Consider the following 15,934-nt stretch of genomic DNA (forward strand, 5'->3'; position numbering starts at 1 on the left):
AATAATTTTTTTTTTTTTCAGTTTTCAGATTCATCTGATCACCATGTGTTTGTCCCATCATGTGAAAATTATAAATGCTCAAAATTAATTTCCATTGTCTGTATTATTTGTATTTTATACCTTGTGTATAATGTCTATAATCTATGCATACAGTGTACATTTCTAAACACTAGAGAGACACCAATTGCCAAAAATAATTCCAAACATACTTGGACAATAAAACTGATTAATTTTGATTCTGATATCTGTCGTCAACATTTAGTAATAAGCCTTACCATTAGGTAATGTCACATTTATTAAATAAGTAATGATAAAAAAACAAGAACTAGCAATAACTAGGATTTTAAAATAATGCTTGAACTTGATTCTCTCATTGCTTACTAATTGTGATTTTACATAATCCTTTAAAAATTTTCCCTTAGTGTGAAATCCCTGCCATTTACACATCCATAAGAAAGTGGAGTCAGAGAACTACAGGGAAAATAAATCTAAAAGTTTTGAAAAACATAAACTAGTGACTCAATTTTTAAACTTTTATTTTGTCAGTGACACTTTGTGTAATCTTGACAAATATGAAACAAAATCAGTATAAAATAGAAAATATGCAAAATATGTATCCTTTCAGGAAACAGCAAAGTTAGTGATTTTTATCAAGATCCAAACACATTAAAATAAATAGAGAAAAAAAATTATATCAAGATTGTCTTTGATTTCCTACCTGTACATTCAAATTTCACCTTTACATAAAGGTGACATGTATAGGATAAAGATATATACGCTTTAAAAAGCTGCAACAGACTTTAGATCGAATATAATACAACTTATCCAAGTGCACAGAACACACCTAATTCTACAGTATATTACAACAGTTTTACTGTGATGTGTCATTAACCATAAAACAAATGTTTCCAAGGGTAAAGAACTAAATGCAGAGTAGCAGACGACATGCAGTTCACTGGATTCCTCAGATGACTCTGAGCTTGCGAAAGCATGAACAAACTATATTTCCAGTAAGAACCAACCTGAATTTATAGGGCAGGCATGGGGTTCCTTTTGAAGCAGGGGGAGAGAGAGAGCGCTGGGATTTGGCCTACCAGATGGATTTGATTAATGCTTCCTATGTCCACAAATGTGTTCTTTCACTTTAACCTGAGAGATGCTTTAGCATGTTTCCTATGTAAACTCCAAAAGTTGATGTTGTCCAACCGGTGGACATTTCCTAACAAGCTGCAGAAACAGAGCCATGTCTCATACTGTATATTCAACCCTGTCAAAGCAAACATCTAAAGTGGACTGGAATCTTTTAGATATTACAAGGTTACTGTATATAAAAGTCCAGGAAAAAAAGAAGGCATTTAAACAATAGCTTTTAGCAAAGGTACAAGGTACAAGCAGAAACATGTGGACGTAGTACAGGTAAACTGAAAATCAAGAGCAACAAAAAGTTCTTTTCAGTTTCTCCCATTTGACCTTGCATATTCTTACACTGATAGACATTTGACATCTTTTCAAAAGGAGTTTTAAAAGGATTTAAAAGGCAGTCAGTTGTTAGGTAAGGGCAACGCACTATTGGATAAACTCTTTCAGAATGTCACATGTATTCTTATTGATGACCTCGCGCAGTCTGCGCACCCGCCGGACACTAAACAGGCTCACAAAGCTGTCTGGCTGCAGGACAGCCATGCCATTGTGCACGTCACCCATGATGATGATTTGGACATCTGAAACGGTTACGTTGGGACACGGGCATTTCCAGTCCATGTTCTGCAGCGTAACCTCCAGGGGTTCCTTCTGGAAGAACTTCAGCCCCATCTTCTCGTCCTTCAAGATCTCCTCCACAGTAATCTGCGCCCTGCCTGTGTCATCCTCCTCCACCAGCTCTGTCACACGACCCAAGATCACAAAGTCACTCTTGCAGAAGCTGGCCACCATCTTAAGCCGTGGCTTGCATGGCTTGCAGCTGTGATTCTTGGGGAATGGACAGGAGTCCTCACATGCTTCCCTGGTTTCAAAGTTGTTCTCATTTCCACCACAGCCACTGAAGATAAATGGCTGGCACTGGCCCAGGGCACCACTGTAGGCCCAACGTGGCTCATATGCCTTGCAGGGACCCTGCAGGCTGGGAAGATTGCAAGGTGCAGCCAGTTCCCCCTGGCAGGATAGCATACAGGATTCAAAGGTATTGAAGTGGTTTTGGTTGCCATGACAGTTGCCGTAGGTAAAGGTAAAGCAGCTGTTTCTTTTGCTGTCATAGTACCAGCTTAGCTTCTCTTCACCACAGTTTCCACTATCAGGGACCTTCAGACACTCTTCAGCAGGGAAGCGAGTGGAATTCTTCAGCTCTTCTTTCTCAACCTCCTCTTTCTGGACGACCGAGAGTGGAAAGTGTGCTTGAATCGAACCTCCTGGGTTTGTGGCTGTGCAAGTGTAGACTCCCGTATCTTCCAGTTGGGCATTGTAGATGACTAGTTGTCCAACATTTGTAACCACTACATTACCAAGTACATGATTAGGTTTCATAACAACATTCTCCTTGCCCTCTAGTTGTTTTTCCCAAGTTATTTCAGGCTTTGGCCAGCCAGAAACTTCACACAAGAAGCTGGCCGTCTCACCCACAAACACGGATTGTTGAGTCGGACTTCCCACAATGACAGGGGCTTGCACATCCAATGGGGTGGTGTGCAACAGAGCGGTCGTGGGTAAGGCTGTGGTCCCTGGAGGCAGAGGGCTGGTGTTTGTAGGATGGGACCGGCAAGTTACTACTGAGAGGGAAATGCCCTTGGTGCATGCTTCTGCATCCATGTAGCACTTGTTGTAGTATGTCATACCGTCTGAGGCGCAGGTGAAGTGGGGCTCCCTCTCGCAGCGATCCCGGCACTTGCACACTGGCTGCCCATTCCAGATATGGCACTCAGAGCCCTGCTGATTGCAAACAAACTTGTCACAGGTCACTTCTTTGGCCATGGGACTCTTCTTCCCCGTTGCATCTAGGTGGCGTGCAGCTACACAGCTCTGGCTCCCGCAAACGTTTGAGCAGCACTTTTCAAATGCTTCACATTCCTAAAATACATCAGAAAGAACAGTACTGCTAATTTTTTTAATACCTTTGAATTCCTACTCATTTACTCCATTCACATATTTAGTGACTTCTGTCACTATGAAATATGCAATAGACAACAACTGACAGATATAATGTAACTTAAATATTCAGTGAATGTTCCTCAACACCACCACAGTTCAGATCAAAAGTGATTTCTCAGGCAGTGTTCACAAGATCATTTGGCAGTCATTTTTTTTTACCTCTGCCATTTTTCTATGCTCTTTCCCTTTGACTACACCCCTTCATCCATTTTCCCATTCAGTTAATTTGTAATCATTCACACTCACTTCATCTTTTCATTCACAATCTCTCATTCACCTTATCCACCTCCCATTCACATTCACCTTATCCCAGCATCCCCATTCACTTCATCCTTTCATCTATTATTTCATTAACCATCCACCTTAAACATTCATACTTTTTCATCCCTTCATCATTTTTTCATTCACTTCTTGAGACAGTGTCAGCTGTGAAGTGTGTAACAATTTAAATAAAATAGATTTTCATAATTTTCCAGTTAACTTCAAGCCTTTCATGTCACATCTATCATGTCATTTCCATTATTTTCCCTTTTTTTTACGTTTCCCCATTTACTTTTTTTGCCTTTCTATTCATAAACATGCCATCTTTTCACCTAATTTCTCATTCACTTTGGTTTCTTGTAAAGTGCTATATAAATAAAATGTATTATTATTATTATTAGTTCAATTTTACTTTCTTTGTTCCTTTATCCACCTTATTATTCCCATAATTTTAGACTTTCATTCACTTTCCTACTCACTTTATCTACTTTTCCCTTTATTTAATCTATTTCTCCTACATATGTGAATACATTTCCAGTTCCCATTCACTTCATTAACCTTCGCATTCCAATCCACTGAAGACTTTCATTCACTTTGCCCCTCATTTCATCTGCTCTCCCAGCTCTTTCATCTTTCTGTGCATTTTCCCATTCACTTTATCCAGCTTCCATTTATCATTCATCACATTCACCCTCTCATTCACATTAATTTCATCTCTTTGACCACTTTCCCATTCACACTCACTTCATTCACCTTCCCATTAACTGCACTTTTATTCACATCACTATCACTCACCATATTTACTTCCCAATTTATTGGAAACGATCCCGTTTCTATTATTTTCACTCCTCCTTTTTCCTCCCATATTTCTCCCATTCTCGCCTTCAAATTTACCTCAGATGGTTTAGCTAATGCTAACTGACTTTCTGGCGCCTACGTGTGTGCCGCAGTGTGGGGTCAGTTCTCACCTGGTCAGACAGACACTCTCGGGTGCAGGTGCTCATGGCGTCCACCCACAGGTTTGGGTTCACCTCGTTGGGACAGAGCCCCCCGTGAGCGCGCGCGGTGCCGTGCACGCTCATGGCTTTTACGCAGCGGTGCGCACACAGGATCAACAGCTGACCGCAGAGCAGCCACGTCCAGCGAGGAGAGAGCATCTCTTGTTTTCCTCCGGAGGTCACCGACCACTCTCGCTGAACCGCGGGCGCGTCTCTGTGGCTTGGAGAGCGTGCGCAAAAGAACCACGCGCGTACAGCTGTGCCAGATGTGTCCAGCTTCTTCTCCAAAGCGGCGCTGAGTCCAGTGCGCGTTTGTGGAGCAGCGAGGCAAGGTGCTGCTATTTATACCGGACGTCTTTAAATCTGGCTACTCGCTCCTGACCACAGGACTCGCCCTTACGCGCACATGACAGTTATGGATTGCTGTGCAGTTCAGGGGTGTTTAAAAGGCAGCTGCTGCGCTACCTGCCTCTCTTCAGCACATCCTTCTGCCCCCCCTTAACCCCTCAGCTGCCGGAAACTCCCGAGCTGTTCTTAATCAGATCATACACACCTTAAAATAAGTCACACAGTGTAACGGTGTATTTTATTTTACTTTCTTTCACGTGCATTCAGACGATCTTAGTCCACAACTTCAGTTTCTTTGTTTGGTTTAATATAAATAAAGTCAAATTGTACCATCATTTTTGTGCATGCCACATACTTTGTGCTGCATTCCCTAACAGTAACTTTAAAATGTTAAATGATTCATTTACTCTTAATCAAAACTGTCATTTCACATTCTAAACATTTGCACACAACTCTATTTAATACAAATATGCACTGACCAGTCATCAAGGTATGTGCATTTTGTATGTGATTGGTGTATGATGAATCTGATGTATTTGTAACCAATGGAGAAGGTAAAAGAAGATCTGTCATGAGATCAGTAACCAGTGAGATCTGAGGGTTAACAGCAGAAATGGACTTGAGATCACTATTTGGCAAGATATGCCATTGTTGTCCTTCTTATTCGAGTGCTATAAATGCTTATTAATGATTCTAACTATTGTGATCTAATTAATCACCAGTAATATACAATCATACTATTATAAAAAAACGTATTTTTAATACATGAATTAAGCACTGATCCAAAGCATATTGCCAATTTAATGTGCTAAATAAGTGCACTGGTCACAATCTACATTGAACACACTCAGAATACCCACTGTTCCTGTAGCTACAGTTAGATACTTACTGCTACTATGGTGATAGAGAAGAAAGGTATTATATGTGACCCATAGGAAACATAGTTTATTTTAATAGATTGAAATAAATGGAAATAAACATTTGAGACAGAAAGGTTCTGACAAAGGAGTTGGCGCAGGTCTCCGATTCTACAGCTCTCTGATAAGGAGGTTATTTAATCTTCTTAGTGTTGTGGCAGAACCTGAGCACATGGTGCAAAGGTTGAAAATAGAAAACACATTTCACATTCCAAAGAAATTGTTGCAAAGTACGAATAGTACAAGCACACTCCTCTGGATCTGAGTAGATACAAATCAACAGCTGCACAGCATCATTTGACACAGAGTTGAATGGCATTAAACCTGATTGTGTACATTTCGTTGAAGCATAGCATCTGCTTTGGAGAAATGCTTCTTGTTCCTTTACAATTTATAGATGGCCCAACAACATTGTCAATTACCCATTTTTAGAATTGGCACAGGAATATATACAGAGGCTCAACTGGTAAATATACTCCTGATATAATAACACAGTGTACTCTGTATTCAGTGCGTCCATCCTTTGCTTCATTTCTCTTTCTTTAGAATATGCTTTGTCTGCTTTTCAAGGAACCCAATGAATCTTAAATAAAAATGTAGCCACACAACCATCCACAGTACCTTATGCCACATCCAGATGCCCAGTTGTCCTGATTTGTTCCAAATTCATTTACTTTTTCTCTCAGGAATGACTGCTTAACAGTTACACATCCTTTTAGACCCTTTGTGTTGAGTCATCTTTTCACAGTGGAAGGAAGGACAAAATCAGAAGACACATTTTATTGTAAAATGTACAATGATCGTGCACATTCATTCATTCATTCATTCATTTGGTCTGACCTGATCTGAGAGTGGAGTCTGATTTTCTCCTGTCTCTCAAAGATGAGTGCTGTAGCTTATGTTTATCTGATGAGGACAGTTTTGGTGTCTACTGAGACAGAAGTGGATAACAGCTGTAAAGTCTGTTGTGAAGTCTGCATGAAGGCAAATCATTCAGGTTTACTCACTACCTACAGTAAAATGACAGCGGTCCACACACTTCAGGCCACATAGTGTGAATATATACACATCAATCAGTTGTAACATTATTTATTTTAAAACCTAGTTTATAGGTATTTAACTGTAACATACTGTAGCAGAGGGCAAAGCCAGATACACTCATTTAGTGCATTAAACTGCAGTGTGCTTTGGATCAGTGCTAAATTAATTTATTTAGTATACTCCAAATCTTAGTATTTGTACATTATTAAATGGATCATTAGAATCATTAAAAAGCAGTTAAAGCACATGAATAAGAATGACAAAGACGTGTCTTGCCAAATAGTTAGACCCGGAATTCCATCGTTTTCAACAACGGTTCTCTGTCAACAACGGTCTGTATTGCTTTCTTGACAGAACCAGCCCGTAAACTACAGAATTGTCCCGTATTTGGACACTAAAAGATGCGTTCAGTTTTGAATCAATATGAGACGTGTTTTGTTACGTATTTTTGAGGTCACACATTTATGTTAGAAACAAAAACACACAGCTCTCTCTTTCTCTCTTTTAGGGGCAGATTCTGCACGGCTCCAAAACAAAGAACGCGCTTTTCATTGGTCGCCACATGTATTTAGCCAATCAGCAGCTCTACAGCTCTTTCTTGAGATAGAACTAAAGTTGTCTTAGCTTTTTGTGGCTTTGCTTAATCTGTACCTCATCAAAGAAATTTGCTGCTATGAGGCAATTACTCCAGACCCCACTGGTTATATCTTAGCCCCCCTAATCATTAATATCTGCCCTGTCTTTTGTTAACCCTCAGATATCACTTGTTACTGATTTCACAACTAATCTTCCTTTAATTCCTCCATTGGTTACAATTACTCCAGTCAGATTCATCATACACCAATCAGCCAAAACATTAAAAAAAAAGACATTGTTTGTACACTCACTGTCCATTTTATCAGTTCCACTGACCATACAGGAGCACTTTGTGGTTCTACTTTTAAAAACTAGTCCCTCTGTTGCTCTGCCTACCTAAGTCATTATCCCCACAGGACCCCACAGAGCAGGTATGATTTGGGTGGTCTATCTTTCTCAGTGCTGCAGTGGCACTGACGTGGTGGGGTTGTGATAGATTGTGTTGTGTTGGCATGAGTGGATCAAACACAGCAGTACTGCTCAAGTTTTTAAACACTGTGTCCACTCACTGTCCACTCTGTTAGACAGCCCTGCTTTGTTGGTCCACCTTGTAAATGTAAAGTCAGAGACAATAGCTCATCAGTTGCTGCACAGTTTGTGTTGGTCATCTTCTAGTCCTTCTTCAGTGAACACAGGATGCTTTCTAGAAGATGCTGTTGGCTGGATATTTTTGGTGCTCAATCAAGCAGTGATTGAAGGGGTTCTGTGAGATGGTCATGAGCAATTAAGAACAAGGAAAAGGGCCCTGCCAACAAAAGGCATAGCAAATGGTAAACTAGATTCTGAAATTATAGAACTACAAAGTGCACCTAGTGGCGCTGATATATGGACTATGATTGTAGAAACAAGGTGACTCTAATATTTTGGCTGATTGATGTGAATTTGTACATATTCACACTCTTTGGCCAAATTTTTTTCAAGATGATACACACTGTTTGTTCGCTGTTGAACATCTGTGTCCACTGCAGAGCTCTGAATAAACATTTGGACGCACCGTCTACTTTTCATTGTTTTTTAAATTATTGTAAGCAGCTTAATTGTCAGAGTCAGCTTCAGCAGCCGTTGTTTGGTCTGGACTGGCTTGTATAGGTTCCTTCATCTCCTCAGGCAGAGTTTAGGAGCTTACAGCGAGCACATAAACAGAGTTAATCACTTTCACAGGACTGTAGCTTAATTGCCATCAGGGAGGTCGGGGTTCAGTCAGAGAAAGAACACCTTCACCTATGATGAAATACACATACTTGGAACGACGTTCCTTCTTTAAGAAGCCTTGCCTAATGAACTTCAGGAAAGCTTTGAACGCCGGCTCACTCTTGTGGAGCTTCACCTCGTGTTACCCCTCCTCACACAGTATAGGTGCACTTTTACAGTGCCTGTTTTTGTGCCACGGATTAACTTTCCAGTTAACGAATTGAGGAGATTTATATAATTCTTGGAAACTCTTTGTCCTCGAATACCCTCTCAGAGAAAAACAACTCGCAGTCTACACATCTGTCAAGGGTGTCAAATGAGGACAAGGAAAGACGCTATTACAACTGCATATCGTAAGCTCATTTTGTTGCCTGTTTTTGAACAAAGTATGCTGACATTCCTTTCGATTCTAAATAGGTCAGTTTGGCAGGGTGAACACTGACCTTTACAAGGGTGTAAATATGTGGGGGACCAATGTCAGGAGGCTGGGGCTTACATACAACACCTCAGACAAGGTAGGCCAACAATTACATAATTACACAACAGATGAGCTACTGTCTCCGACTTTACAAGGTGGACCAATGAGGTAGGTGTGTCTAACAGTGGACAAAGTGTTTAAAATCTGAAGCAGCACTGCTGTGTCTGATCCACTCGTACCAGCGCAACACCACCACCATCACATCAGTGTCACTGCAGAGCTGAGAAGGATTCACTGCACAAATCATACCTCCTCCTCTTATGAGCTTGGGGTTCTAACCATTGAAGAACAGGGTGAAATGGGGATAAGAAAGTATGCAGAGAAACAGGTGGACTACAGGCTGTAATTTTAGAACTACAAAGTGCTCCTGTTTGATCAGTGGAGCTGAGAGAACGAACAATGACTCCTAGTCCAGTGACGTTTGGTAACTGATGTCGTATTGTTATTTCTGGATCATAAACATCACTCCAACTCATCTCAAGGGTATTGAACGGTGCTCCATCATTCCAGAGCACACCATCCAATAGCTCCACAGCCCAGTGGCAAAGTCCAGTTGATGCCTGGGCATTCTCCCTCTATGTTCTGCAAGAATAGCCACTCAGGTCTCCTTGGATCTGGAGTTGCAGTTAGCTCTCATGAGCGTTCATCATCTCAAGGATATCAAAACACATCAGGCTCCCGCTTTGAAACGCATCAGCGCTCTAATAACATTTCAACGTCTCCTCTGAAAGATCTGAGACAAACGACGCTAGATGTCTGCAGTCAAGCGTCTCAGGCTGGAGAAGCTCCAAGATGAGGACAGCGCAGCCTGAGGCCAGGATCAGACTCCTTAATGGCTCAGAATCTAACTGTTGGCACATTTAGAACATACTGAAGCATCAAGCTAGACATTTCAGCTCATGATTGATTACTTAAGGAGTAGCTGTGCACACTGCATTCTTTCCTATCTCTCACCTCATCTGCCCTTCCCAGTGGCAGCACATCAGCTATTTGTTGAATGAGATGTTTCATTCGGAGCTAAAATTAATAAACTGTTGTCAATACACCAGCTTGTAGTGAAGACGGATGCAGCCCAAGGCCAAGAATTGCTAGACAAGAAGCGGCCTATTATTTCTGGAACTCTCAGGTATAATAAACAGCAAGACGTTCAAAGCAATATTCAAATAATTGGTACCTGTCTGTTCCTTGTAAACAAAGTCTTTGAAATTGAGTGTAATTTTAAACTTGAAAGTTTAGCTTTAGAGTCATGCCAGCTCTCTAGGTCTAATAGCAGACTCTTCACCTCATGGGTTTCATTGAAAAAGTTCATGCTAAGATTTCTGGTTGAAAAAAAAAAAAATAAATAAAAAAAAAAATAAAGACAAAAATGAATTTGTAAAGTCTCAGGTTTGTTGAATGACTGCACTGAGCTGAATGCTTGCTTAATGATTATTTATAATGTTCTTCTTTGCTTGTTGTTGGGCACTAACCATAACTATGATTAAAAAAAGGTGCTGATTTAAAGTTGCAAGAAGCAGAGGGAAATATGGGACAATGACAGTGAAATTGAGCATTCAGACGAGGTCAGCTTTTGGTTAATCCACTCATGTACTTGGCTCATCAAATCTGGTTCAATGGCCAACAAAAACACTCTGACATTTCCAGTCAACTTCAGTCGTACAGTACAGGCTCCCTGGCAACACAACATGAAAGAAGATTGCCAGTGAATAGTTTCATAAAGATATATTGCATGACTGCTGATTTAGTGTAAGAGCAGTGGGACTGTAACTGTACAAGTATCATTCTGCTTTAGAGGGGTGTTTAACCATTAATTATGCAATATCACACCAGAGCGATTTTAAAAGCGGAGTTCTACAGCATCAGCAGCTAAACTGGGCTTCGGGAAGGTTTAATGGTGATGCCCACAATTTTTACCCAATATATATAATTTCTATTTTATATAGTTTCTACTCAAATAAACCATTCCACCTTAAAAAGACCTGGAGCATCTGAATGAACACAAATAGTTTGGGTAGTTTGTTTTGCTGTGGGAACAGCAGTTTTCCAGAATCATCTATATCGCCTGCCTGTGGTAACGTAAACTTACACAAAGTAGTAAGTTAGTGTGCAGGAAGATGTTTATGTGCCACTTGGCAACAGTCCAGTTAAAGAAATATTTGTGTGGACAGAGACTAGATAATTAAATAAACCAGCAAAAATAAAATTTATTTTAGCTTATTACCGTGAACTAATAAATGGTGCTTGTAGAGCTGCTGTATAAAAGCAACATCACAAATCACATTGGCATATTGTTGTAGCTAAAAAAACAGCCAAGATTATCTTTGAATAATTGTGTCAATGTGTAGATCACAGCTGTGCAGAAATTCAGTGCATGATTTCTATATTATTTTGTTGGATGAAGCACCTTACGGTAACTGATTATTTACACATTGACAATAAACAGGAAATAAGTTGGCAGCCATTTGCTATTTATTGATAAACATAAAAATAGCTGATTTAAAGAGAAATATTTGGTTCAGGTTAGTCAGCCTTTCAAACATTCAACTATATATTTAAAAGAATTGAACTAATAATTTGACTATACATCTCATGGTTACAGGAGTTTTTTATCCATGCATGGCCCTAGGAAAAGTGGCATGGACCAGTCCTTTAAACCATGATTTATTTATTTTTTTCAAAATAGTTCCAAGTTCAAGTGTTTGTTTACAAGAGAGCTTTGCTCAATCTGCTTGTAGACTGCCCAGCTTTCATCATGACCTGCGTGTAAACACTAACTGCTTTCTGAAAGTGCCCATATGTCAGAGTCCTGACACCTAGGCAGACGTCTGGAGGGAGTTTCAAGCTTTAGGCTGTTTTGTTCATAAAACACGGCAGAAAGCCAGCTTTTAGTCAGAGCTGTTATGAAAACTTTCACGTCCACCGGCGTCTATATGTGGAAACACAGAGAAGGACCACACTTCAGTAACAAATGCTGGCTTTGTTCTGTTTGTCTGAGTAATCTTGCTTTGTCACTTCTCCCTTTGCTCTTCCCCATTGCCAGCTGCATGCAGTGATCCAGGAAGGAAAGCAGGGGCAGCAGCCAAACTCAGCCATATTTCATGTGGTTTGGCCCGGGGTGTGATGTTCATACACATCCTGTCAATTTGGGCTTATTCATTCATTCAGGTCCATCATCTGTCAGAGGCATGGTGGGCCGGCCCAGGAGTCCTTCTAAAGTACCACCTACGCTAATTAAGAAAATGAGAGAAACCACAGCTCCCCCGCTCTGATCCAAGCACTCTACCACAGAACATGAAGTGTCTTGTCCTGGGCCCTGAAGGGATAATCTGATATTCTGTTAGGGCTCTCTTTAACACTTCCAATGATTGGGACCCTCTGGGAAACACAAGTCAGTGGAGCTTAAAATATTCTTCATCATCCAGGTCTAGAAGAGCAGTTTCATGACTAAGCTGGATTTGACAGGTAAAAATAGCAGGGAAGTACATGTCAGGAATGTTGTGGTCCATGCCGTTCAGTTGGGCAATTTACTTAATGAAAGGTTTGACACATGAAATGGATGTTTTCACTAAATTGATTTTTTTCACAGAGATGGTAAATAGAAGTATTACTGTGAAAGAAAAGCAGCAAGTTTGTCACGTAGCCACTTTCCCACTGTATTCCTGCACGGCTTGTTTTCATTCGACACTAGCGCACAACACTATGCAAAGGATCTGAAACCACCCTTCTTTTATTTCAATTCCAGCTTTTAGTGAGCACCTGGTTTAAGAAAACTTAATCAAACAAGACTTGGGAGTGAGAGAAGGAAAAGATCCCCCTGTAGATTTCTTTGCAAAATTAAAGCCTCAGAAATGATTAAAACTACAATTGAGGCAAGGAGTGGACACTTTTTGGACATGCTGTTTTCCTTGTAGTTCATTGCAAACATTCTTTAGATTAAACTAAAAATTAAAGAAAGTATTCAAATAAAATAAATCAATCCCAAATGTCCTCTCTGAAAAGTTTCTGATAAATGGTTTGATAACAATCACATGGTAATTGCTGCTGAAGCTCCCATTGACTTTGCCTTGCTTTCACTTTGCCCTGTATTTTATATTACAGCCTTTATTTTACACAGCAGGGACTCGAAAGGTATTTGAGGTGACTGAGGCTAAGAATGCTGAGCAGCTAAGACAGCTGCGTCCACTGTGATTGGAATGGCTCCCGTTGGGCTGCAACTCCCTCTGTGTTTTATCTGTCTCTATATGATCCATAGCTTCATATATCTCTCCTCCTTTGAACGTGTCTTGGTTTTCAGGTCAGGACTCAATGCTGACAGCTTTAAAATCCAAAGAGGTTCGATTAAAGACACGGTCATGTCATAAACGCACTGACTGGCCACTAAATCACTGGCAGAACATTAAAAGTTAATGCCATTTATCATCTAGTGGCGTACAGTATGAGAAACAACTGTGAGTAGTCAGATTTTTGTTAATACACTCAATTTTCAAGTATTCATAATGTTTGATAAAATATGTTATTATTGTATCTGTTTACAAATGAAATATGTATAAAAAATACAAACTCAATGCAGATTTTTTAGGTGTAGGTGTAGAATCACGTGCAAATGTGTGGTAAAAATCTAAGTAAAAAAAACAATCAGTGATTTGTTAATTCTCTTGAAAGTTTATTTCAATTTTATATATAAAAATACAATCAAGTTGGTCAGTGAAAACACTGGAATCTTTTTCATTGTACATTGGTCAGTTAAATAAAGCTTGAAGAGAATTAACAAATCACAGACTGTTGTCTTTTTTGCATTTTACAATATGTCCCAGTTTTTTTTCCAGAAGCGGGGTTTGTAAAATGCGTCAGGTGCTACGCGGTTCCCTTATTTGCAGTGAGAAATACATACACTTATAAAGTAGTACAGTCCAGTTTGATAACAGAATTCATGTCTTTGCACATGTGATTTACAAAATGGAATCAGACATTTATTTCAGCAGTAATCTTCCCTATTAAACAGCCTCAAATAGTAACTTAAATAATACAGTACAAAAATAGTCGGGTTCATTGTGAAGTAACAGTGGCAATGCAGTTTATAGAAAAACAAATAATGCAAAAAAAAAAAAAAAAAAAAAAAAAAAAAAAAAAAAACTACAGGTCCTGGATACAGCTTTCAGAGTAATAAACAAAGATACATTCACTGGCTCTATATCACTTAATGTATGAAGGCACTGTTGAATTTATACAGCATTGGAGGCTCACGCCAAACCTGCATCCTTAGCCATACCATAGAATATTCCTTTCTGTGCAATAAGTTTCACTGGTGTGTCAAACTCTGCGATCTCTCCCTTGTCCAACACGAGAATTCTGTGAACAAGACAAGCAAGGTGGATTAAAAACTAAAAAGTAAAAAGTGTTGAAGGAACACAGGTCTGCTTACACCTGGATCACCTGATTAAACAGCATATGCATTTGTGAAATCGACAGGGGTTATCCCAGGTCAAGTCATAGCAATAGAGGATTTTTGAGTATCTTTTAATATGGTTAAAATCATACTATTTTAGCTTCCCTGTGTTCAGCATTTCTTGACAGATCTGTTACTATTCTAACAATGCTAATACTGCTGAATATAGATTTACATGTTCTGTATATCTTCCTACCAACAGTGATGTGGAAAATTCAGAAGATTGACGGAGGCGAACGCACTTGCTAAAACACTTGAACAGGAAACAAAACGACATGACTTGGAAAGAACGAAACGACTTGACTGGGAAGGTAACAACACAAAACAAATGACCGATCAAAGGAAGTGACACAAGGGAACTTAAATACACGAAGAGACGAGACACACCTGAAACAGATAACGAGTGTTAAGGACAAGGAGGCGGAACAAAGGTGGGACAAGGGCGGGGACATGGACAATAACAGACAGGGCCATATGCTGAGAGAGCACATGGCGGAGAAAACAAACAGGACTGGGCCAGGATGTGACAGACATATCAATATTTTATCTTCATTATGTATAAATAAAATTTATATAGCTGCACAGATAAAAGAAAATACCCAAAACAATAAAAAATGAACAGAAATGCCATTTTATTCTGTGAAACTAAGTACACCCCTGGATCTAACAACTGGTATTGCCTGCTTTGGCAGAAACAACTTCATGTCTGAATGTCTTTGACATAGACTGGGAGATACTACCAGTCCTCCTTGCAGAATTTGGCTGTGAGGCGTTTGAGGGGTTTCTTGCTTGTACAGCCCATTTCAAATCCCCCCACAGCATTGCGATGGGATTTAGACTTGGCTTTGACTTGGCATTTCCATAACTATCAATTACTTCCTTTCAGGCTATTCCTTGGTGAATTTACTTGCATGTTTGGGATCATTATCCTATTGGAGGGTCTGCTACTTCAGCTTTAACCTTTTGATAGATGGCCTCACATTCTCTGGTATGAAAGAGAATTCACAGTCGATTCTATTACTACAAACTGGCCAGGCCCTGAGGCAGCAAAGCAGCCCCAAAACAATAACATTTCCATTAACATACTTTACAGTTCGTATGTGGTTCTTCTGATCTCTGCTGTCTTTGTTGTTCCTGCCAAAGTATGGCTTTCTGGTATTGTAGCCAAACAACTGTATCTTTGTAAATTAACAAGTATCTGAATTAAAAATAAGGCTGTTTACTCCAAGATCCTCTACTATTATGATCTAATCATTTGAAACTAATCGGAGACACCTGATTCTGATTTTACGTATTTAACATATTAGGGTTGTACTTACATTTTCCACAAAAAAAATTTTGTATTAAATTTCACAGTAGACTACAACATGTAATGTTGCATGATATTGGATATATCATGTTTACATAAAAATTCGGTTGATTAAGTATTGTTTTAAGGAACATTAGATATCTATGTTGAATAGTATTAGATCTGTTT

General features: G+C 39.6%; 2 protein-coding genes across 4 annotated transcripts in view; both read right to left on the reverse strand.

Moving 5' to 3' along the window:
- Nucleotides 1-1,521: 1,521 nt before the first annotated feature.
- Nucleotides 1,522-4,559, reverse strand: wfikkn2b (WAP, follistatin/kazal, immunoglobulin, kunitz and netrin domain containing 2b). Its single transcript, XM_066666543.1, has 2 exons — nt 4,371-4,559; nt 1,522-3,060 (listed from the first exon to the last, which is right to left on the reverse strand). The coding sequence occupies exons 1-2, from the start codon at nt 4,557-4,559 to the stop codon at nt 1,567-1,569; spliced, it is 1,683 nt and encodes a 560-aa protein (XP_066522640.1). The 3' UTR covers nt 1,522-1,566.
- A 9,036-nt stretch (nt 4,560-13,595) lies between these two features.
- abcc3 (ATP-binding cassette, sub-family C (CFTR/MRP), member 3) overlaps nt 13,596-15,934 on the reverse strand; it is a 61,913-nt gene continuing 59,574 nt past the window's right edge. For all 3 annotated transcript variants that reach the window (XM_066665680.1, XM_066665681.1, XM_066665683.1), the window contains one exon: nt 13,596-14,360. In XM_066665680.1, coding sequence (XP_066521777.1) covers nt 14,252-14,360 — 109 coding nt within the window. In that variant the 3' untranslated portion in view covers nt 13,596-14,251. The remainder of the gene's footprint in view (nt 14,361-15,934) is intronic.

Source organism: Hoplias malabaricus, chromosome 3 (genome assembly GCF_029633855.1).
Source record: "Hoplias malabaricus isolate fHopMal1 chromosome 3, fHopMal1.hap1, whole genome shotgun sequence".
In the NCBI taxonomy this organism is placed as follows: Eukaryota; Metazoa; Chordata; class Actinopteri; order Characiformes; family Erythrinidae; genus Hoplias; species Hoplias malabaricus.